Genomic DNA, 23,594 nt, shown 5'->3' with positions numbered 1-23,594 from the left:
AGTTGACATATAATTACAAGTTCCGAAGCCCCCGAAGTGTTCCCCAGCGCACCAGCGAAGCACTAACACAGTAACGAATTAGTGATGGGAATAAACGAAGTTTTCGTTCGAATCGATTCCGGCTCGCGCCGAAGTTTTCTGGAATCGATTGCGGATTGTAGGTTCGGAATCAGTGGCGGTTCCGGCATCTCCATAAGAATAGACGCGTGGATCCAATGATGGATCCATTCTCATAGAGATTCCCGGACTGATTTCGCTACTGCAAGTTCTTATTTGAATTCACTGAACTGATTCTCATTCCGGAGCTAATTCCAATTCTGGAGTCAATTCTGATTCCGTTACTGGAGCAAATTGCGATTCCAAGATCAGTTCCGATTCTGAGTCCTTCTCTGATTCTGGAACCCATTCCGGATTCAACTCGGGAATCGGCTTCGGAATTGATTCCGAACACGGAATTGGAATCGGGTAGGTCCGATTCCGGGCTCCCACCACTATAACGAATCTTCACAAATGGGTTTCGGGGGACATCGGATGACCCTATCTCCCTCAAGAAACGCGCCGAGTATAGTCACGCGTGCATGATGCATCGGGGTAGGGTTATTCCGGAATTGCACAGGAAAAAAAACCTTAACGTCTTCCAATCGTTCCCCCTAAATTGAAGTAAGCAGCTCTCAGCCTTGATTGGCAAGATTCAAATAGTTTAAATTACTTCACACTCATGGTGTACACAGTTGCAGGGAAATCGTTAACCGTTCACCTAATGAGTATTGTCTAAAAATGGAACAACAAAACTAGTTGTGATATATCACATTTACTCACCACTCATATCGGTGGTGCCAAACCGGACCGGCAAAACTCATTTGCGGGAGGAGGGAGAAGAAACCAACGACGGGAAAATTATTAGCACGGATTTTCTAGGTTTGCACGACTCGCTGCTCGTTCGCATCGCTGGATCCATTATTCATTTATTTAAATGTGTAACATTAGAAGAACATTCGGGCGATACCGGCCTGACCGTTTTTTGTTTTGTTTGTTTGTTTTTTTTTTGTAGTTCGTGTGTGTGTGTGTTTGTGTGAGCATAGTTGTAATTACAAACAACTGCAACAACACACGCCGGGTCACTTTTGCCACTTAATAGGCTTCCCTCTGCCCAATACCTAAACACATCGCACCATGTTTGCCGGAGGTTTTCCACCATGACGATTTTCGCCATCGATCTCGCGAATTGTACATCTAAACGCCCTCAATGATCCTCCTCGATTATCGAATCTGCTTCTGAGATTGTTGTTGTTGTTTTTTTTCGGTTTAGAGTTAAAATCGAGTTTATATGGAAAAAAAAGTTTTCATCCTGTTTTTTTTCTTTTTTTGTTATATTATTTTATGTCGTCTTCTGTGTTGTTTGTTTTCATCATCTCCTTCCACACACACACACACACACACACACACACACACACACACACACACACACACACACACACACACGCACACACACACGCACACACACACACACACACACACACACACACACACACACACACACACACACACACACACACACACACACATGCACACAAACAAAAGTAGACACACATAGAAGTAACGATAGTGTCACATATACCGAAGGAGCCAACATTCCTGCCCCAATTCATTGCTTTGTGTGCCCGCTCACGCCCGCTAGGATTGTTAACCGAAACGTGTCGAATCTTCCTCCCATAGGCCCAATCCAGATCATTGCGGGTTAAAATGAAACAAAACAACAACGGAAAAAGCATCAAGAATCATGTACAGTCTGGGGAAAAGGGTGTAGAGTTCATATATATGCATGGTTACAAAAACAAAAAAAAAAACCTTCGGCGCCAAATCTTGCGACCATCCTGCTCCTCACTACTCTTTACGCCAGGCAATGTGCGGAACTCCACACAAGTATTTTCTCATATTCTGCCTGATTGGTCTGTGTATGCCGCCAACCTCCCTCTTTCTCTCTCTCTCTCTCTCTCTCTCTCTCTCTCTCTCTCTCTCTCTCTCTCTCTCTCTCTCTCTCTCTTTCTCTTTCTCTTTCTCTCTCTATTTCTCTCTGTACGTGCCCTATCAGTTCTAATAATAGTTTGTTAATAATTTTGTTAATAGTTATAAATGTCCGCAGCGAAACGGAGTTGCAAAAAATATATAAACTAAAAAATATAGGAAACTTTTGTTTCCTTTTTTTTACATACGCATTCTCCCTCAACTGTAACGAGGAGGCACTCCCCCCCTCCACCCAACACATCCCCGCGGGGATTTTTTGTTTCGTCACTGTATGACCCCATTATGGTAAAGGCCTGTCGCTTGTGGGGTGGGGGGAGCATTGATTCTGTTGAATGGGTTACGCGTTGTGAGTGGGAAATAATATGAAGCAAACTAACATAAAATCCGTCAAGTCAATAGGAAAGGGGATAAAAAAAAACTATTCCTGGTCCTGACTGTTCGCTGCGGCTGTCGCGGCCTTGCTGCCGCCCTCCGTCTGCTGCTCCGTCTCGTTCCCAGCTTCCTTGGCGGCGGTGGACGACGACGGGTCGGCGGCTGCTTCCTTCTCGGGCTTGTCGGCGGTGGCCGGTGCGGCACTGGCCGGTTTCTCCTTGCTCGCCGCCTCGGCCACCGGTTTGTCCGCCTTTTTCGCGTCCTTCGTATCGGCGCTTTCCTTCTCCTTTTCCTTCGACAGCGAGGACGCTGACTTTTCCTTCGAGCTGCGGACAGATGGACAAGTGGAGGTTTGGGTTAAGATGGGCCGGAGATGGGTGAGAGTGGCCACAACCATTGGTGCCGCACTTACCTTTCGCGGCGATGGGACGACGAGACGGTGGATGTGGAGCGCTTGCGATCGGGCACGTTCACTATCGGGCGCACGCGGTCGTACACGTGCGTGATGATGGAAACATACTCCGAGTTTTTGCGCTATATTGGGAAAATGGATTGAAAAAATAAAACAAAACAAAAAAGTTAGCCCTCATGTAGTTCTTTTTTTCCTTTTTTTTGTAAGTTTAAACCACAAAACACGTAATAGCAGCTACAGATAATGCAAAAAAGGGTGAACACACGCGAGTCGGCCCCGGGCAAGTGCAACCAATAACACATCGTAAACACTGTTGACAATAACATCTATTATGACTCATCACTATGAGGCTGCTGGGAGAGCAATCTTATCAGCGTCAATAATCATCAGGGCTAATCGAATTAAGTGCTGCACTTAACGGCGAGATCAACCCTAAACACAGGCACACCACACCACCGGGGCGCTTTGCTGTATAAAACAAACAATGCAATCACGCACCACGCATGCTGACGTTCGCGTGCAACCCGCGGGCGGCTGTGAACTGCGCCAGGTGAAGTTTTTTTTTGTTACATAGAAAAAGTGGAGAGCTTCGCGTAACGAGTCTAATCCGTTCCTGTAACTCTATCCACTCGTTATACGAAATGCAATGTTTGATGAGAAGTAAAATAATTGTTTTCAGAGCAACAACAACAACAAAAAAACAACAGTTGAATCGAAACACAGTATAATACAACACTACTCCAACTGGCAGCAACGGCCGCAAAAAGTATGAATCGATTGGAAACATAAAAACTCTTTCAAAGCTAGAAGCAAATAGGGTAAATGTACCAATAGTGGTGGTGCAATTGGTACTAGGAACTGCAATTCAAGTATCGATAAGTATAAATGGTACATATAGAAATTGAAATATTTTTATTTTATCAATCACAGCCATTTACATGGTTTTGCAAGTGTACTCATAGTTGTGGGACACTTCCTAGACTCTATCTTATTGGAAGTGAACTTCATTAGTTGGAAATTGGACTCTATGGACTCTATGAAGATAAGTTGGAAATTGGACACCCTTTTTGGACAGGATCGTTTGTAATACCTACTGGATTTGTCCAACAAGAGTGCTAGAGAGTTCAATACCCATTACATTAAGTTCATGTCTTATAAGAGTCAATAAAGTGTCCCACAGCTATGAGAACTCCTGGAAAACTCTGTATACCATTTGAAACAACAAATTTATAAAACAAACAGTTTATATCAAAATAGACAAAAATATCTTGATTTTTTCCCAAAAATATCTGTGTTACAAGATTTTATGAATATAACCACTATAGTAACATGCCTGTTTTCTGTTCCTTACAGTGGCCCTATAGAAAAAAAATATTTAAAAAAAGAATCCAAGGCCCAAACCAAAAGGCAATGATTTTGAGTAAATCAATTCCAATGCAAAGGGTAAACGTACCAATAGTGGTGCAATAGTTGTATTGATATAGCTGTGTTTCAAACGTTGTTACCACCAAACAGAACAAATTTACAATAAAATATATATTGTTGTGAATGATTCGTTGTGATCAAATGGTACAGTCGTCAACTCGTACGACGTAACAACATGCCCGCCATGGGTTCATGCCCCAAATTGACCGTATCGATGAAAACAATACAATCGGTTAGAAATATTCTAGAAGAAAAAAAATGTAATGTCCTGGTTTTAATGATTTCACGACTATAGCCACTATACAAACATGCCTATTTAGTGTACCTATAAAGGTACTATGGTAAAACACTCAAATATGAGAAAATATTGCCAAAAAAGAATCAGCCGGTACCGGTGAACTCGGCTCATGAGTCGACAGGGTTGTACCAGTAGGTTAGACAGTACAAAACCTAGCGCATTTTCTTAATTTTTGATCTAGAAGGCCATGATACAGTGAAATCTCTCTAAGATGTAGTCTCTTCAAGATGAAATGTTTCTTTAAGATGAACATTTTGACGGTCCCATCGTATTCCATACATTTTATGTCTCTTCAAGATGAATGTCTCTCTAGTGCGAATATCCTTCAAGCTGCATATGCGATTTTCCGGTCAAAATTCTCTAAGATGAATTTTTGTGTTACAGTTCACAAACATATTGGCCAAGGATGCCATGCTTTTCCCGTGGTTTCTTGGATACTTCATAGCAACATCCTCATTAGTTTTGCTCAATATGAATATCTCTCTAATCTGACAGTCCCTTGAAGGTTCATCACCTCAGAGAGATTTCAGTGTAGTTGTGTTGAAAAATAATAATTTCGTAGTTATGCACTCATTTACAGCTTTAATAAAGGTATGAGTGTCCTTATGAAATAACACAACCACCCCCTAACAACCACCCTACATGTAGAATGATCCACTTGTGCCCAAGGTAAAAGCGTGAAATTTAATCTCTAAAGCACGTAAGCGTTGTATGCGCAACATTGTAATCAAATTCAAAACTTACCGCCATGTCACGAATCGTTTGCTCGTTGTCGATCAACTTCTTCTTGGCGCTCTTCAGATCGGCGACCAGCTCGCTGATGTACTGCGTGGAGCGGGCGTTGGTGCCCGTCAGCTCGTCGTTCAGATTGCGCACCAGCTCGAGCGACTTTTCGGCCCGCTCGCGCGCCTGCTCGGTAAGCTTCGCCTGCTCCAGACACTTGCCGACGTCCACGATTGTGCCTTTGTACTCTACCAAACCTGGAAGGAAGCACAAGCTCGTGTAAGGCCAAAGGGTAAAATGATGTGAAACGGGATCGCCACTTACCGTCTGCGGTTGTGGGCAGCTCGTTCGCCGCCGTTTCCATCTTCACCTTCTTGGCGGCCGGCTCGTCCTGCTGCTGCTGCTCGCTGCCACCGTTCGCGATCTGCAGCACGCTCGCGTGCAGCTGCCCCATGTAGTCGGTGTTGCCGCGGGCCAGCTCCAGCGCCTGCTGCTCGGTCAGCTCGGCCGCTGCCGTCTCGCCGCCCGTTAGCGAATCGGCGGACAGATCGACCGACGGTGGTGCCTCGCCCCCGTCGCCCTTCTTGGGTGCTTTGCTGTCCGCGGCGGCCACGTCCAGCGCCTTGTCGGTCAGCTGGCGGTAGTAGAGCGTGTGGCGGGCGGCGGCCACGTCCCCGACCGTTTTGCGTATCTGCGACCGGGACAGGTTCAGCCCGAGGCTGTAGATCAGCTCCAGCAGATCCTTCTCGAAGATGTACCCGCACTGCGTGATGTCGAAGTACGCGAACGCGAGCAGCAGCTCTGGCAGCACCGTATGGAAGCGGGCCGGTTCCGGCTCCGGCTTCGAGCGATGGTTGTCCTCTACGCTGCGCCGGCGCCGCTTCCGATCGTTCTGCTCCTTCTCGTCCTTGCCCTTCTCCGTGCTCGCCTTGCTGTCCTCGCCGTTGCTCGTCTCGCCGCCCTGCTCAGAGCGGCCCGACTTGCCATCTGCTGCCCCTGCAGCAGCAGCGGTACCGTCCTTTTTCGCCGTCTCCGCCGCTGCCGCCGCCGTCTCGTTCGCCTTTCGGGCCAGCCGGGCCAGCTCGCCGTAGATTTTGAAGCCGAAATCGCGCGCCAACATGTCGTTGAACAGCTCGGCGAAGAGGGCCACCTCGAACGAGTGCTCCTTCGTGTCCTCCGGCCGATAGTCGAGCAGCACCGACAGCGACACCACGCTGCACTCGAACTTGCCCGACTTGGCGGTGCGCGACGGGTGCACCAGCACGTGCGGCTCCTTCGGCATCGTGTACCAGCGCTCGAGGTTTTGCCGCTCCTTCTCGGTCAGCTTCACTGGCTGGGGTTCCTTTTTGCGCGGCGGCACGGCGGCCGTTGGCTCCGGTTTAGCCGCCGCCGGCTCCTGGTCACCACCTTCAATTCCACCTTCACCGGGGGCTGGTTTCGTTTCGTCCGGCGTTTCGTTCAGCGGCTTGCCATCCGACTCCTTCTTGGGAGCGTCGGCCACATCGGCCATCTCCACATCTGTCTGTGGCTTGCTGTCCTCTGCTGCTGCTGCTTCTGCTGGTTCCGTTTTTAGCGCCTCCTCGGTACCGGTGGCCACAGCTGTTTCGGTTTCGGCAACCTCCATCTTCACCTCCACATGCTGTGCCTGCTGTGCGAGCTGCGCTTGCTTCTCGCCGATGATCGCCTCGGACAGGCGGGCTAGCAGGACCGCCTTAATGCCTGGTGCGATGCGTTTTTTTGGGAAGCAAATGGAAAAGAGCGTTAAATAATGATCAACAAACGTAAGGCAAGCATTACTTTATCGACCTCTCCTAGCTAGCTTAAGCTCGTAGGCTCTAATCTTTAAAATGAAGCTTTAACCAGCTTCAAAAAGATTTTAGTGATTAAATACGTTTTAAAATGTATTGAGTATCACGTGATGGTGACAATCGAAAACAAAGACCATCTCATTTTTCAGTCATAGCTGATAATCATTAAAAGCGCTTAGTGACATGCTGAAGTTGACATCTTAGTGGTTGAGCCAAGCCTGATATTCTGACAGACAACGCTGAGCTGAGCGCCAACTCAATCATTACAACGACCAAACTTTTCAAACCTGTTCAAAAACTCACGACGGAAATAAAATCCATGCTTCAGACGCGTACTCAACCGTGATGGTCGGAGGTGATACTCAACACAGCTTATGTAACCGGAATGGTGACATTTTTTCAACAAGCTTTTGATCAGTCACTTGATTGTGACATTTTGTCTCGCGGTGATGACACGCTTGCACGTGGTTCCATGCAACGAAATCAGATTCTATACACATCTCGCATGACTATCGTGATTATCACCGCCAGAAAATGTCACGGCCAAGTGACTGACCAAGAGTTAATGTCACCAAGCGTGTGATGGTCGCAAACATTGATTGAGTCTCACCTCTGATCACCACAGTAAGGCTCGTGACAGTGACATGATTCCGATGCAGTCATGCAGTAAAAAAAAAAGTCATGACAAAGTGACTGACCAAACTAAAATGTCACCAAGCATGTATTGGTCACACCAACTGTTTGAGTATCGCCTCTGATCATCACAGTACTCAATTGTTGCTGACATGGATTTTGTTTCAGTATGACATTGACATTGAGTGACATTTTGCAGCACAGACTGTAACAAAGATCCATTTTACTGCAAGCTGAGTGTGAGTTTTACGACTAGTTTTAAAGTGAATTTAAACGTGGCATTTGGCAAAACGATCTGTTTTACTATCTTTCTTGTAAAACGGTCACGCTAATCTCCATCTTCATTCCCTATGTTTGTGTGTAGCATGCTGTTTGGCAATTGTGATTGCACTTAAATAACAAGCCAAAGCACCCTACACATAAGCGCACTGGAGAAGAAAAATAAAACCACAAAATCCCTTACCATCGGTCGGCAGGTTGCGGTTGATGAGTTCCGTCTTCAGTTCGGCCACCTTCATTTTTTTGTATTCCATCAGCAGCGTCTCGGTGTCCGGTTCGGTCATGGCGGCCTGCTGCTGTCAGTGGACACAGACACAAAAAGGGAGAGAGAGAAAAATAGAGAGACACACACACAGGGACACAAATTAATAACAATTCTTAAGATACACCTTGGTGACGACGGCACAAACAGAACTGAACAGAAAGTGGCTTCGTTTTAAGTTTGCGCTACACAACAATTTTGCATTGTCGAATTAGAACACTCTCCCTCCGTACCCCAGGAAGGAGAGTGCATTGATGGGAGAAGAGGATCACACCACTCCCGGGGTCTTCCATCGCCGCGTCGTTGGGTTTTTTTTTTACTCATACAACACCAACGGCTTCCCTCAATAAAGACGGAAAGATCATAAGAGTGGGAGGAGTGGGAATGGGTTTTTTTTGGGTTGGATGGTTAGAGATGTAAGCTAGTTCCTATATTTCATTTAATATCGGGGGTTCTTCTCTAAAATAAACAAAACAACAACAAAAAAAATACGGGGGGCCACATTAGGTTAAACTCAGCATACAACTGCATACAAGGGAAAAGGGGCACGCGTGTGTCGTCCATAGAAATCCGGCCGTTGCTAACCCATTGAAGGAGGAATGTTGCACAAACATGCTGCCCAAAAGCAAATGACTTTTTGATTATGATTATGAACTACTAATATTTAATGGATTGTTGCTGTTTTGATTTCGTCGTTTTTTTTTCCTCCCTTAGCTTTGCTTTACCCGTAAAGAATAGACGTCCACCTCAAGGGTGCGACACCAGGAAGGAAAGGAGGAGAGTTGGGAGAGGATGGAGATGGGGCGCTTAAAACATATCTAGAAGTGAGTTATGTGAAACGTGTGTAGTGTAGTAGTAGTAATGTGTAGGTGTGGTATATACGTATTTTTGTAGTGAAAAGTAGAATTAATTGCTAAACTATTAGCTTTTTTTTTTAAACAATCCCATATTTCCTCCCCATCCCCGCGGTCTCTTCGCAAATACACTAAGTGGATGGGGGAGACAACCTCACAGCGACGCTACTGTTGATCCACCTAAGCTCGCTCTCACACACTCGACCATCGTGTGTAGCTACTGGCATTCGTTACCATTATTGTGCCGCTACTGTTGGTGCTGCCGCCATCGCCGCCATCGCCGCTCTCCTTCGCCGATACTGCTGCTGCGGCAGAATCGTCGCCTCCGTCACCACCTGCTGCTGCTGCTGTTGCTGTCGCTGCCTCTGTTGCGGCGACTCCATCGGACGACGCCGACTCCGCCGCAGAAACGACCGCCGTATCACCGTCGGCCGACTGTTGGCCCTGCTGCTGCTGATCTGATGGTGCTGCAGATGAGTTGACACCTGCTGCTGCTGCTGCTGCTGCTGCTGGTGTTGCTGCTGCTGCTGCTGCCGTGTCGTCACCCGTGCCGCTAGAATTCGGTGCCGCGTCTTCCACCGCCGGAAGAACCTCCTGCAGACTGGCGCCGCCCCCGTTGGCGTCGTCGCCGCTAGAGTTGCTACTGCTAAGAATGCGCTCCAACTGAAGCTGGTAAGTCTGCTGTGTCTTTTCCCACTGGCCTTCCGTCGGTATGCAGGCGCTCATACGGGGCAGAAATACGACCACCGTTTCAACGCGTGGCGGAATCAAACGACCCTTATGGTAGGATTCAGTGCGACGGTAATAGATATCCACGAAACGGTACCTGTGTTGGTATACAGCAGTGAGGTATTGGTTCAGATTGAAAATTGGTTAAAATACATATATATTTATATAAATGGTATATTGGGTTTTTTTTTTGAGGAGGATAAGCAGGAGTTGGTGTGTTATTAAATATGATAAATACGGAATGTGAGAAAAGGACGAGCAGATTGTCCTTAGAGAGAGAGAGAGAGAGAGAGAGAGGGGATGATTATATGGTGTGTTTCAGTATAGCAAATATGTTAGCAACTGGCTAATTTGAATAAAAACCGCCCGCCTCTGTCTGAATATTCTTCGACCCACTGGGGGCGCTCGACAGCGTCGATTTCATTCCCTCCCAACGATACCGGGCACTTCAATTCAAGTGAAGTGTTTGCTTGCGTTTTGTTTGCACCCTCTCAGTGACGATCTGTCGTTGCCAATCAAGCATTTGTTAGCATGGGCTGAATGTTTGCTTTTACAATTTCTTTCTTTCTTTTCTTTGGCGGCATAATTTCAACCGCTCCATAATCCGCGCCACAAGCGAACTGGATCATCAGATCAAGGCTAAGGGAAAAAGGGGCACACATCACAGAGCGTAGGCTAAGAACAGCAACAAAAAGCTGCACGTGTTATAGGTTCATCGGTTCACAGATGGGGCTTAGCTTGAAAACTACTCAAACAAGAACTTATCGCTTCGCGAGTGCACAGCAGAGGGTGCATTATTGCTTACCGACCTGTCGGGGATCTTCACCAGAAAACTAACTGAAACAGAACGGGTTCCGTACTATAAGCAATGGAGGGGGTGGATGTGGTGGGAAAAGAGAGAGAGAGAGAGTGTGTGTGAGCTAGAGTGTATCAGTAAAATATTTGTTCGTTTTCATATTTGCTATGCTACGGAGAGAGAAAAAAAAAGTACAGAAAAGAATTCGCTTACTCAACAAACTACAGGGAGGTTTGGGGAAATTGGTACACAAAAAACAGAAACGTCTTCTGTTCTTCTGTTGGGGTGGTGGTGGTTTGAGCGGTCCCGAGGCTGCTTTGCTTAAGCTACCGTAACAGCAACAATGACAAAATTTCTGTTTCAATCAATCACCAAACAACAACAACAATTACTGTCCACATTCTCTACTACCGTAGGGTAAGAATTAGTACAAAATAATAATTAAAAAAAAGGAAAATCGTGCTACGCGTGTGGTCTGACTCCGCGGATATTTAGCCACCCTTACCCATCCACCCACAAACACACACACACACACACACGCGTACGCACACTTACACCCAGTAAAAGGCTGGCGAGCTGCACAGTGGGCTGAGTTATAACAGATACGCTATTTGATCCCACTCCCCACGACCTCCCTCCTTCTCGTATGGCGACTGAGGGTTTTTTTTCTTGCTTTCTTTTCATCAAACGCAACATCATCATCAAAGCAACAATTGCAGTAGAAAAACGGGTTCGGGAAATATAGATATATAAAAAAAAAAACCTGTTCCCAAAACAGTACAACCCCGCCCCATCCCGTCCCCGCAGGATACCTACCAGAGGGAGCAGGCGGAAAGGTCGATCCCGGTGAGCGCCTTGCACGTGCGGATGGCGGTCCGCATCAGCACCTTCGGGTCGGTGTCCGGGTGGGCCCCGTCGAGCGACGGTGACCAGGGACCACCGACCGCCATCAGCTCGTTCTTGCCGCGCGTCCCGACCAGGAAGTTGATCATACGCGTCGGATGCAGATAGCTGCGGCCGTCGTCCCGCCGCTCCTTCTCGTTGCGGTAGAAGCAGTTGCGATAGATCTCGAGCATGTCCGGCGTGCTCATCAGCATCACTTTCACCGTGTACAGGTAGTCGGCGTCGGCCGGATCGAGGACGGTCTTCTCGAGCGGCAGCGGCCGCTCCACCTCCTTGTTGAACACGTGAAAGTGGCAGCCGGTCTGCAGCGGGAGCGGCGAGCTGGGCGGGAACGATTTCGGCCATCCGACCTCCGCCAGTATGAAGTCCGACGGGATGTACAGCTTCGGGTAGCGGGCGCGCAGCTCCAGTATGCTGACGCTTTTGCTGTGGGAGGAGGAGGAGGAGGAGGAGAGAGAGAGTATGAGAGAGATACGTCACATGGTTTAGAGTTTGAGGCGCTGACAAACAAAATTAAGCTATTTAGTTAATTTTATGACGATTTGGACTGCCCGTTTCCATATTTTTGTTTCTACTACAAGTGTTTATAAAGAGAAATCAAACCAAATGTCTCAACTTTACTCAAATCGAAGTAATCCTTAAACAAATCCTTATTATTCCATTTGTAACATAAATATTACAAAATAGAAATGATTAACTGATCGTTCTTTGTTGCATATTAAAGTAAAATAGTCACGAATCTGCAGTGTTGCCTAGACTTGAATGAAATATGGCTGTATAAAAATAGTAGTTGCTGTTTCGTGATGCAACATACCCTTAAAATTCACTTTTAGCAAGTTTAGCAAACAATCTAAAGAAGTGCCATCGAATATCTTGAGCGGCGACACATTTTGGCCGCAATGTAAATGATTATCAAGTCAACAAACAAAATTTTCCGATAAGAATGTACAGTGAAATCCCGCATAAAGAGTTAAGTCCGTTCCGGTGCCTCACTTGTTATGCGGGAGGCTCTTTTCCATATGAGTTGTATGACGAGTGAAATAATTGGTTTCAGGACTGCAATAATTATTTTACAATATTATAGCAATAATTTTCATGATAAAGAGGTTGAGTTTTTTTTACTTTTTTCTTCAATATTTTCCCAGTTCGACAAGTTCCATCGAGTGGCCGCTGAGTCGCCCGGATGATACTTGCAGACATACGTGGAAACAATTCCAAATCACTACTTGTATTACTGCAAAATAGCTCACAGATAGAACGATCTTTTCTTAGTTTATGTTTGGAAACAATCAGCAGCAGTTAGGCATTTCCTGCTAGACTTTTTTTTCCAAAATAATCCAATTTTATCCCAATTGTTTTTTGGGGTAAATATTCTGCAATACGAATTAAAATGTCGATTTCATTGGCATCAAATTTACAGCACACTTGTAGCAGTATAAAACTCCTCCAAGTGACAGCAATTGGTAGATAATGCTATGGTCAAATCTTTGGTATCAAAACGCAAGAAACGCTTGCTAATATATCACCAACATGTTTACAATTATGCGTCTTTTTTTCTAACAGCCATCCTATCCATTACGAGTACTCGCTCTCGAATACTGTTCTGCCGAGGACCTCTCTTGCCCGGGACCTAGTCGTTCTATGGGATGACAAATTAACTCTAAACGACCATTATGAGTCGGTTACTGCAAGAGCTAACAGAACTTTAGGGTTAATTTATCGATTAGCCAGTAATTTTAGCGATCCAATATGTCTGAAAGTGCTTTACTGCTGACTAGTCCGCCCCACTCTGGAATACGCCTCAACAGTCGTTGGCCCAGTCAGGGCTGGGTGGATTTTAAGATTCGAAAAAGTCCAAAGACGTTTCACAAGATTCGCTTTCCGACGGATGCTCATACTCTCCTCGCACCCTTAATGTTGAAAATCTTAATACGAACTATCTATGCCAGCGGTCGACAAAGCCCGGCCCGACGCATCATTAAAATTGTCCCTCGAATGGATTTGACTGACGTTGGTAGACGGGAACAAAACTATTCGTATAAAAAAAAACACTGAATATCTTTTAGGATGACGTTTAGTACATACTGTCGTACTTTTACTACTTTGATTATCGTAATTGGGATAGACGGACTAGTTATTACATGGCGTTTTAAAAAGTTCTTATAATTCTGGGACACTTAATTGACTTTTTGCAGGCCACTCAGATGAAATAAGGCTATAGTGTAATAATGCCCTAACGCTTTCTGCTGCATGGGCCAACATCGACTCGCAGGTCGACTCGCGCGATCGCGACACGAAGCCGAAGCGAAGACGGTTATAGTGCGAAGGGTATAAGTACAGGTGTGAGGTACGCCATCGCCCTTTTTCTATCGTTATCGGAATAAAAAAGACACGTTCTTTATAGCTTATTGTCACAACCAAATTTTATAAAACGTGTCATTTAATTTACTATAGACTACCGGTAAAAATAAGTTGCTTTCGCAACATTCTATAAAGAACGTGTATCCCAGTGTGTTAGGGAATCTTCTACCGCGTCCGTACATTATATATTCACATTATCACTCGTGTTAATCGCTTTAGTAAGTCACCGCAAAACGTTGTGTTAGCCTCGGGAGTGAAGCGTAATTAGGGAACGTTAAGTAAATCTCCGGAGCGTGGCGTAAGACGGTGCGGAAGTGACGCGAACATTAAATAAGTGCAAAGTGAAAATGTTAAACGACAGGTCGACAGTAGAAGACCCCCGCGAGCGGATCGTTGATCAGCAGGAGTCTTTAGCGGGACCGCCGATGAGCGACAGTTCGGCAATAGAAGACCACCACGAGCAGATCATTGACCTGCAGCAGCCTCAAGCTGGACCGTCGACGAGATCGACAGTAAGGAGCAGCGAGACAAAGAACGCTGCACCGGTAAAGGTGGGCGCGTCATCGACCCCAGATATCGTAGCTTCTCGTGAGTTGGCGGTGCGTATGAGAAGGCTTGAGCTCGACCGGCTCCAGTTTGAAACAGAGAAGGCGCGTAAGGAGCTTGAGTTTGAGGAGCGTGAGCTCGAAATCACGCGGCAATTTGCTCTACAAGATGCGTGCATACCGAACCAGGCGGAGAAGGCAGTAGCGTGGCTGGCCGATACGGACCGTGTCGGTATGGCGACTGGGGCGCAACGCGATGGCGGCGGCATCGGGTACCCTCGACCCAGTCAGCCCCCCTTTACACCAACGGGAAGCCGTGGGAGTTTTCCCCCGCACTACGATCCGACGTGGATGTGTGACCAACGAGCGGCGCAGGAACAAGAATACGTGGTGTGGCGGCGTGCGGTGGAAAACTCCTTTACAAAGGATCGCGAAAATCATCATCCCAGACGACACCATCTTGAGTCAACCGATGTACAAAATGGTGGTCCAAGTCGCGTGTCAACATCCTTAAACAGTGGTCTCAGAAATACAGCGTTGAACCAAAGCCATGGAAATGCACGTCAAGCTATCGGAAACGATCTACCGATATTTTCTGGAACCGTTACGGAATGGCCAATATTTTACGCGCACTTCAAGCGATCTTCTGCTGCATGTGGCTTTACTGAAGAGGAAAATTTGCTACGGTTGCAAAGGGCGCTACGTGGACCTGCGCTGGAGGCTGTGGAAGACCTGCTGCTGCTCCCCAATAGCTTGGAGGAAACGTTAGGTGTGCTCGAGACCGAATTTGGAAGGCCGGAACTGATCGTTGACAGCATGATCGAAAAGGTGAGGAAAATGCCTGCTCCCAGAATTGAGAAGCTCGAGACGATGGCAGCGTTCGGGTCAGCAGTGCGGAAAATGTGTGCTGCCATTCGTGTTTCCGGTCTACGCGATTACCAGTGCAATGTGGCTTTGCTGAAGGAACTGTCGGCGAAGCTCCCACCGACGTCTCGCCTGGAATGGGGGCGGTACAAACTGCGGCTCCCCGAAGTTACACTGATGGAGTTCGGTAAGTGGATTGCAGAAGTAGGTGCAGGTGCCAAACTAGAGGTGAGTCTTACTACTGATTCCGACTATACTAACCGCGAAAGTACCAGCCGATCACAACCGCCAAGAAGAACACGCGCGTATATGAATCTTCATGAAACCTCACCCGGGAACGAAGTAGCAACGGAACGACTATGCTTAATGTGTCGTGGGTCTTGCAGAAGTCTTGGTGAATGCTTTCGCTTCCTAGATCTAACCCCTACTGATAGGCGAGCTTTCGTAAAGCGACAAGAGTTGTGCCGAAAATGTTTAAAATTTCATAAAAATGGCTGCTATGTTAAGAAGGAGTGTGGAAGAGAAGGGTGTGATGGAATGCACCATCCCCTATTACATGAAGCAGGTGAGACCATACCAGCGACCGCATTAAATCAAGGGCATTGCTTTACGCATTGTGGTACGAGTGATGGTATACTCTTCCAGTATTTGCCGGTTATTCTTCATGGCCCAAATAAAACGATCCGTACTTTCGCGTTTATAGACAACGGATCATCATCAACGTTTATTGATCATTCGTTGATAGAGGAACTTGATATTGAAGGCACTCCCAGTCCCCTTTGTCTAAAATGGACGGGAAACACAACTAGGAATGAGACAAGATCGTTAAGAGTATCACTGCGTATCTCCGGCACACACGAAGGGGCAGTGACATATGATATACCGAAGGCTCACACTCTGTGCAATTTGTCCCTTCCCGTACAATCAGTGTCCGCCAAGCAGCTCATAGCGAATTATGGTCACCTTCGGGGCGTTCCCTTTAGCACGTACTATAACCAAGCGCCTCGTATACTTATCGGCACGGATAACAGTAAACTGGGAACGCCGTTAAGAACTAAAGAGGGAAGTAATGACGAGCCTATAGCATTAAAAACCAGACTTGGCTGGACGATTTATGGTCCTTGTTCGATCGCCTCTTTATCGAAGGGTGACAGCAAACACTGTTTTCACATATGTGATTGCGAAGAATCCGGCGACGATGCTCTGGCCAAAGCCGTAAAGAGACACTTTGCTATAGAGTCTCTGGGGATCGAAGGTCAGTCCCATAAGCTGATGTCCGCTGACGATACCAGGGCAATTCAAATACTATCAAAAGAGACTAAACATGAGTCCGGGAGATATAGGACAGGGCTTCTTTGGAAATACGACAATGTTCGGTTGCCTTGTAACAAACAAATGGCTCTCCGTCGTTATGAGTGCCTGAAAAAGAAAATGCGAAAGGACACGGCATTAGCAGAAGCCATTACGGAAAAAATGAGAGACTATGAAAGAAAGGGATACATTCGACGCTTAGAAGAAAACGAGATAGCAGAACATGGGCCACGGGACTGGTACTTGCCAATATTTCCGGTCTTTAATGCAAACAAGCCGGGTAAACTCCGCATGGTGTTCGATGCAGCTGCAAAAGTACATGGCATCAGCCTTAACTCTTTTCTACTCTCAGGACCGGACCAGCTCTCAGGATTGGTTGGCGTCTTGTATAAATTCCGAGAGTATCGTGTAGCTGTGGCAGGCGACATCCGTGAGATGTTTTTTCAAGTGAATATGAAAATTGAAGACCAGCGCAGCCAACTATTCTTCTGGGGCGAAGACGAAACGCAACATGCAGAACCCTCCACGTATGCAGTAACAGTCATGACGTTCGGCGCAACGTGCTCACCAGGTACTGCTCATTATGTTAAAAATATTAATGCTGACAGGTTTAGCCAGCAGTTCCCGCGAGCAGCTGAGTGCATAAAGCACGAGCATTACGTGGACGACATGCTTGCCAGCGTAGAGACAAGTGAAGAAGCAGCACAGCTGGCTAAGGATGTTCGGTATATCCATGCACAGGGAGGGTTCGAGATTAGGAACTGGGTTTCGAATTCGAAGGAAGTTTTAGAGCAGCTACGGTGGGGAGTTAACAACGAAGATAGTAAAGGCATGGATCTAGAGTCATCCTCTGCAGAAAAGGTTTTAGGCATGTGGTGGGAAACCACTAAGGACGCCTTTACATTCCGCCTCAACATTAAACATGATGAAAGCCTCTTGTCCGGTGCGAGAATCCCAACGAAACGCGAAGTATTGCGCACATTAATGCTAATATATGATCCTCTTGGCCTCATTGGAAACTTTTTAATGTTTATAAAGATTTTACTGCAGGAGATCTGGCGCTCAGGCTACAGCTGGGATCAACCGATCGATGCAGGTTGTGCGGAGAGATGGCGAAAATGGATCCACGTTTTACCAACGATTCAGTCCGTCATGGTTCCACGCTGCTATCGCCTGTCAACGTCCGCCGCAACTCCAAACATACAATTGCATGTTTTCTGCGATGCCAGTGAATACGGGATGGCAGCTGTGGCATATTTCCGTTTCGAGGAGGACAACGTGATCGAGTGCGCCTTGATCGGATCGAAAACGCGCGTCGCTCCGCTGAAGTTCCTGTCGATTCCTCGGCTAGAGCTTCAAGCCGCTGTGATTGGCGCCCGACTAGCCACGAGCATTGCAGCTTCACATCGGCTAAAGATCGGGCAAAGGGTGTTCTGGACGGACTCGAGAAATGTGATAAGCTGGCTAAAATCAGACCATCGGAAGTACAACCCGTTTGTAGCTTTTCGGGTAAGCGAGCTTCTGGAAAAGACGGACGTCAACGAATGGAGATGGCTTTCCACCAAAACAAACGTTGCAGACGAAGGAACGAAGTGGCAGAAAATTCCCGATATGAGTCCATCTAGTAGATGGTTTCGTGGACCCAGCTTCATATGGAAATCCGAGGATGAGTGGCCAGCAGAAAATCTCGTATCGACAGGCATATCGGAAGAACTACGGCGTTGTGTACTTCATCACGTTGTCACACAACCTACAATAACGTTTGCTAGATTTTCCAGGTGGACGAGACTCGTACGATCGATAGGGTATGTGGTACGATTCATCAACAACGCTCGACACCGGATATCTGGATTACCGCCTACACGGGGGCCGTTGTCGCAGGAAGAGCTAGCTGCATCTGAATGCTTCATAATCATGCAAGTTCAACTAGAAGCGTTCCCAGACGAAATGAAGTCGCTCAACCAACGAACTGAACTAGAAGAAGGGCTACGGAGACCGTTGAAGAAAGATAGTTCCCTTTATAAATTGTCACCAGAACTGGACGAGCATGGTTTAATTAGGATGCGAGGGCGTTTGGATAAATGCTCACTAGCAGACGAAGCGTTACGCAGGCCTATTATCTTGCCAAGACGACATCACGTTACCGAACTAATCCTGCACGCATATCATGTGAAATACCGTCACTGTAACCACCGCACGGTCGTCAACGAGGTTCGCGCAAGATACTACATCCCGCGAGTGCTGGCGGAGTACAACAGGGTTAGGAATTCTTGTCAGCATTGCAAAAACTCCAAAGCTGCGCCGAATCCACCGATGATGGGAAGCATACCGAAATGTCGTACAGCGGTCGCACAACGGGCCTTTACGTATACGGGCCTGGATTATTTTGGACCAATGTACGTGGTAGTGGGACGTCGGACGGAAAAGCGATGGGGAGCTATCTTCACGTGCTTAACAACCCGTGCCATTCACCTAGAGGTAGCGCATTCGCTTAACACGTCCTCTTGCATCCTAGCGATACGTCGATTCGTGGCGAGACGTGGTTCACCAAGGGAAATCATCAGTGATCGTGGAACAAATTTCGTCGGAGCATCAAGGGAGCTGAAGGAGGATATATCGAAGGTAAACGTAGATGAACTAATACTTCAGTTCTCCAGTTCAACTTTTAGGTGGACGTTTAATCCTCCCGCTGCTCCTCACTTTGGCGGATGTTGGGAACGGCTTGTGCGATCCGTTAAACGAGTCTTGAACGAGTTCAACCTTCCACGGCTCCCATCGGATGAAGTGCTGCAATCTACGTTATCCGAAGTGGAGATGATTGTTAACTCAAGGCCGTTAACATACGTTCCCCTCAACGATGAGATGGATATGCCCATAACGCCGAACCACCTTCTTCTGGGCAGCTCTGACGGTACGAAGCCCCTCGCCCCTTTCGAAGATTCACCAGCAGCGGTATCATCAATGTGGAGGACGGCGCAACGTAACGCTGACGTCTTCTGGAAGAGATGGGTCGCAGACTATCTACCTACTCTAACGCGCCGCTCGAAGTGGTTTCAGCCAGTCCGGCCAATAAAGGAAGGGGACATCGTCCTTATCGTGGACGCCAACTTGCCACGCAACAGCTGGCCAAAGGGACGTGTGTTGGCAGTAAAAATTTCTGGGGACGGACAAGTACGACGAGCTACAGTGCAAACCGCAAATGGAATTTTGGAGCGTCCAGCGGTTAAACTCGCGGTTTTGGATGTGAGAAGCGAAAACGATGAAAGGACTGTAATCTCAGCAAAGGATTGTGAGGGATAGGATAAAGAGGTACAGAAAGCGTCGCGGGAACATGAGTGAAACGAGATTCTATCACTGATGGGGAGAATATTATAGTGTAATAATGCCCTAACGCTTTCTGCTGCATGGGCCAACATCGACTCGCAGGTCGACTCGCGCGATCGCGACACGAAGCCGAAGCGAAGACGGTTATAGTGCGAAGGGTATAAGTACAGGTGTGAGGTACGCCATCGCCCTTTTTCTATCGTTATCGGAATAAAAAAGACACGTTCTTTATAGCTTATTGTCACAACCAAATTTTATAAAACGTGTCATTTAATTTACTATAGACTACCGGTAAAAATAAGTTGCTTTCGCAACAAAGGCAATGTCTTCTTACGCTATTCCTGGACGATTGAAGCCTTATGGGCTGGAGCAGAATCCTGTTGAAAGCAAAAACTGTCTTCTCCAAAAAGTAATTTTAGCGCAATGTCGATCATTTAGTCAATCATTTAGTAGACCCCCCAAACCATCTTAGGTGATGAATTTTGATATCGTTTGACAGCTTGCATACACCATGGCTTCATGCAGCTATGCTGCTATATTTTTGGTAAGACATGTGACATAAATACGATCATTTAGCTTGTTACCAATGTTGTGACCAGCGTCCGCTATCAGCAGCACCCGAGATCGTCTGAAGCGTCTCTTTATCATTGGCAGAATTTGGTCCTTTACCTCAAAAGTTTGCTAATCGCTGATCTAAGCGAGCTAACAAACAATTTTAACCATTGTCGATGTACGGTAAAATCTCTGTAAGATTAATCTTGAAAGGGACCGGCCGCTTACAGAGACATTCGTGCAAGGGACAATCTAATTGTAGTGTTGCCATGAAATATCCAAGAAATCGCAGGAAAATCCTGGCATGAACTGTCATTCAAAAGCTCATCTTAGCGAATTTAGACAGCCACATATGCAGCCTAGAGAACCTTCGCCTTAGGGAGATATTCGTCTTGTAAGAGACGAACAATGTATGCAATGTGATGGGACCGTCAAAATGTTCATCTGAAAGAATTAATTCATCTTAATTAAGCACTACATCTTAGAGAAATTTCACTGTATCACCCATTCTCAAGCTCTACCTTAGCTGTGCAAAAAAACAAATAATGGCTCTAAACCAGCCGCTGACGCGAGCGGGCCGCTTGCCGCAAGAGTACTTACATCGGCAGCAGCTGCTTCGGAACCTGCACCATGTACGGCGGCACCGAGCGCAGCCGGGCCCGTTTGGGCGAGTGTTTCTTCACCGGGCTGCGCTCCCTCTCGCGCGGCCGTTCCGGCGAACGGGCTCGCTGCTTGTCCCGGTACGAGCTGCGGTCCGAGTCGCGATCGTCCCGCTGCTGCTTCCGCCTGCGCTCAACGTCATCGTACTTGGGAGGAGAAACCAAACAAGAAAAAGTGGATTAATCAATCAAGCGGCCGGGTGTGTGTGGACTAGCGGTGGGAACTCGGAATCGGACCCGATTCCGACTTCGTGTTCGGAATCAATTACTGAGTCAATTCCGGAGATGACTTCTGAATCAGAATCAAAATTGACTCCAGAATTCGAATTAGCTCCAGAATGAGAATCAGTTCTTGAATTGAAATAAGAAGTTTCAGAAGCGAAATCAGCCCGCAGACCTCGATGAGAATGGATCTTTTACAAGTAAATTTGGATTCTTAGTGACTATTAATACGTAGCGTCATTGGATCCAAACATCCATTCTTATGGAGATGCCGAAATCGACTTTGATTTCGAAGCCGATTCTGATTACGGATCCATTTCCGATTCCGGAGCCCATTTTGATTCAGGAACAGATTCCGATCCCAGAACCGATTACGATTCCGGAGCCAATGCCGGAGCCGATCTTCCAGGAAACTTCGAACCTAGCCGGAATCTTATGTTTTAACCATCCCTAGTGTGAGCCTACCTCATCCTTGGTGCGCGAATTGGACGACCGGTGCATGCTCCGGTCCGGTGACTTGCGCGACGACGGCGCATTGTACCGATTGCGCACGTTCGAGCGCGAATCGGACGAATTGTTCTGCGAACCGCCTCCACCGCCACCACCACCTCCACCACCGCCTCCACCATACGCACTGGTGTGCGTGCGCCCGCCCGACGAGTTGCTGTGCGGTACGGACGGGGAGTTGTGACCCCCACCGCCACCACCGCCGCCGCCGCCGCCGCCGCCTCCGGTCTGCAGGACCTGTACGCGCGAGGCGTTCCACTTGAACGGCATGTTGGTGTTGTAGGCCGCGTCGACCAGCACCCGGTCGCCCAGCTTCGGCAGGATGCCCTTCACGCAGGTGTTGGTGTGGAAGAACACCTGATCGTCGATGATGCCGTAGTCGTTCTGCAGCTTCGTCACCAGCCCGGTCCCGCTGAACGCGCGCTGGTTCGGGTTGAACTTGCCCGAGCCCTGGCTGACCTGCTGTACCTGCTGCTGCTGCTGTTGCTGCTGCTGCTGGGGCGTCGGGGGCGCCTGCTGCGGCTGGCCCTGGAAGCCGATCGCGTTCATCGGCCGGGAGGCCGGATACTGCACCGTGGGTGAGTAGAGGGCCGGCTGCTGCAGCCCTATCTGGGGCAGCATCGAAATGCTTTGCTGCTGCTGCTGCTGTACCTGCTGCTGTACCTGCTGCTGCGCCTGCTGCTGTACCTGCTGCTGCTGCTGCTGCTGCAGTCCGGCTGTACGGAAGAGGAAGAAGAGGAGGGGAAACGCGATATAAAAACCAATCGGACCCGGATCGCCACAATAAAACCCGCACATTCGCCCCCCAGGTCAGGGGCGTCATCCGTACCGAGGCCGGGATTGTAAACGGGCTGCGCCTGCGGGAAGCTAACAATCGTCTGCATGCTGGCCATCGCCTGATGCCCAGTGTTCCGCTGCCATGGCGGATTCTTCTGATTGAACGCCATTGTCAGTGCAGCCGCTCCACCGCTCGGGGGGGAGGGAGGAGGAGGCGCGCGCTAGGGCAGAAAGAAAGACAGCAACCCTGCAAACGGTCCAGCGGCTCTCCCTGCACGGCGAGTGTTTTTTCCTTCTTCACGGCGTCTCCTCTTTTGCTTTTTCCAATAATTTCGCACTTCCTAACCTAGAGCCTAGCAGCGCCGCGCAAAAAAGAATGCAAGCAAGCGAAGTTTTACTGCTCGGACGCGTTATGTCGCTCGACTGCTCGCATGAATCGTACAAGGGCCGTGTTTCGCCGTAAAAAGAGGTTTATTGTAGCTGTGCCGACATACACCGCTCAGACACTTCCTTCGCACACAACTAACACACTAACCGCACACCACCACCACCACCAAACAAATCGGTTTCGGACTTTGCTGGTCGCCTCTGTGTGTTGCACAAGCGCTCGGTTTCGGGAATGTTTGCTAACCGGGGGATGGGAGGGATCGGGTGTGCGGTTGCGCTTGCAAGGCCTGGATGCGTTTCTGCCCGGAACGCGTACTTTTAGACGGCATTCGGGATGACAGCTGTCAAGCACCGGTTGCCGGTTCCGTTATCTGCCGTTGCCATTGGTCTAATTGCGTTTCCCTGTTTAACCCTTGGCGAACAGTGCGCCCGATGCCGGCCGCTGCGGACGGCTCGGTGAGGCGGGCGAGCACGGTGCGTTTGCGCGCGGCCCACCGGGTTTGTGTGCCACTTGCAAGGCGTTTGGTCATTTTCGGGAAATTGCTCGGCACGGTTCGGTCGGTCGC

The 23,594-nt window shown here is 48.0% G+C and overlaps 1 protein-coding gene across 2 annotated transcripts; it reads right to left on the bottom strand.

Moving 5' to 3' along the window:
• Positions 1 to 1,972: 1,972 nt before the first annotated feature.
• Positions 1,973 to 23,349, bottom strand: LOC120948977 (cell division cycle and apoptosis regulator protein 1-like). 2 transcript variants are annotated; one of them, XM_040365890.2, is made up of 10 exons: positions 22,694 to 23,349; positions 21,823 to 22,580; positions 21,077 to 21,282; positions 11,433 to 11,945; positions 9,326 to 9,917; positions 8,160 to 8,271; positions 5,580 to 6,974; positions 5,277 to 5,512; positions 2,810 to 2,931; positions 1,973 to 2,723 (listed from the first exon to the last, which is right to left on the bottom strand). In XM_040365890.2, the coding sequence occupies exons 1-10, from the start codon at positions 22,809 to 22,811 to the stop codon at positions 2,444 to 2,446; spliced, it is 4,332 nt and encodes a 1,443-aa protein (XP_040221824.2). In that variant the 5' UTR covers positions 22,812 to 23,349; the 3' UTR covers positions 1,973 to 2,443. The 2 variants fall into 2 exon arrangements, with proteins under 2 accessions (XP_040221824.2, XP_040221832.2); XM_040365898.2 differs by having other exon boundaries at positions 8,160 to 8,268; positions 22,694 to 23,339.
• Between the last annotated feature and the right edge of the window lie 245 nt (positions 23,350 to 23,594).

This window comes from Anopheles coluzzii, chromosome X (assembly GCF_943734685.1).
Source record: "Anopheles coluzzii chromosome X, AcolN3, whole genome shotgun sequence".
Classification (NCBI taxonomy): Eukaryota; Metazoa; Arthropoda; class Insecta; order Diptera; family Culicidae; genus Anopheles; species Anopheles coluzzii.
The sequence above is the reverse complement of the archived record's forward strand: the minus strand, read 5'-3'. Positions and strand labels throughout refer to the sequence as shown.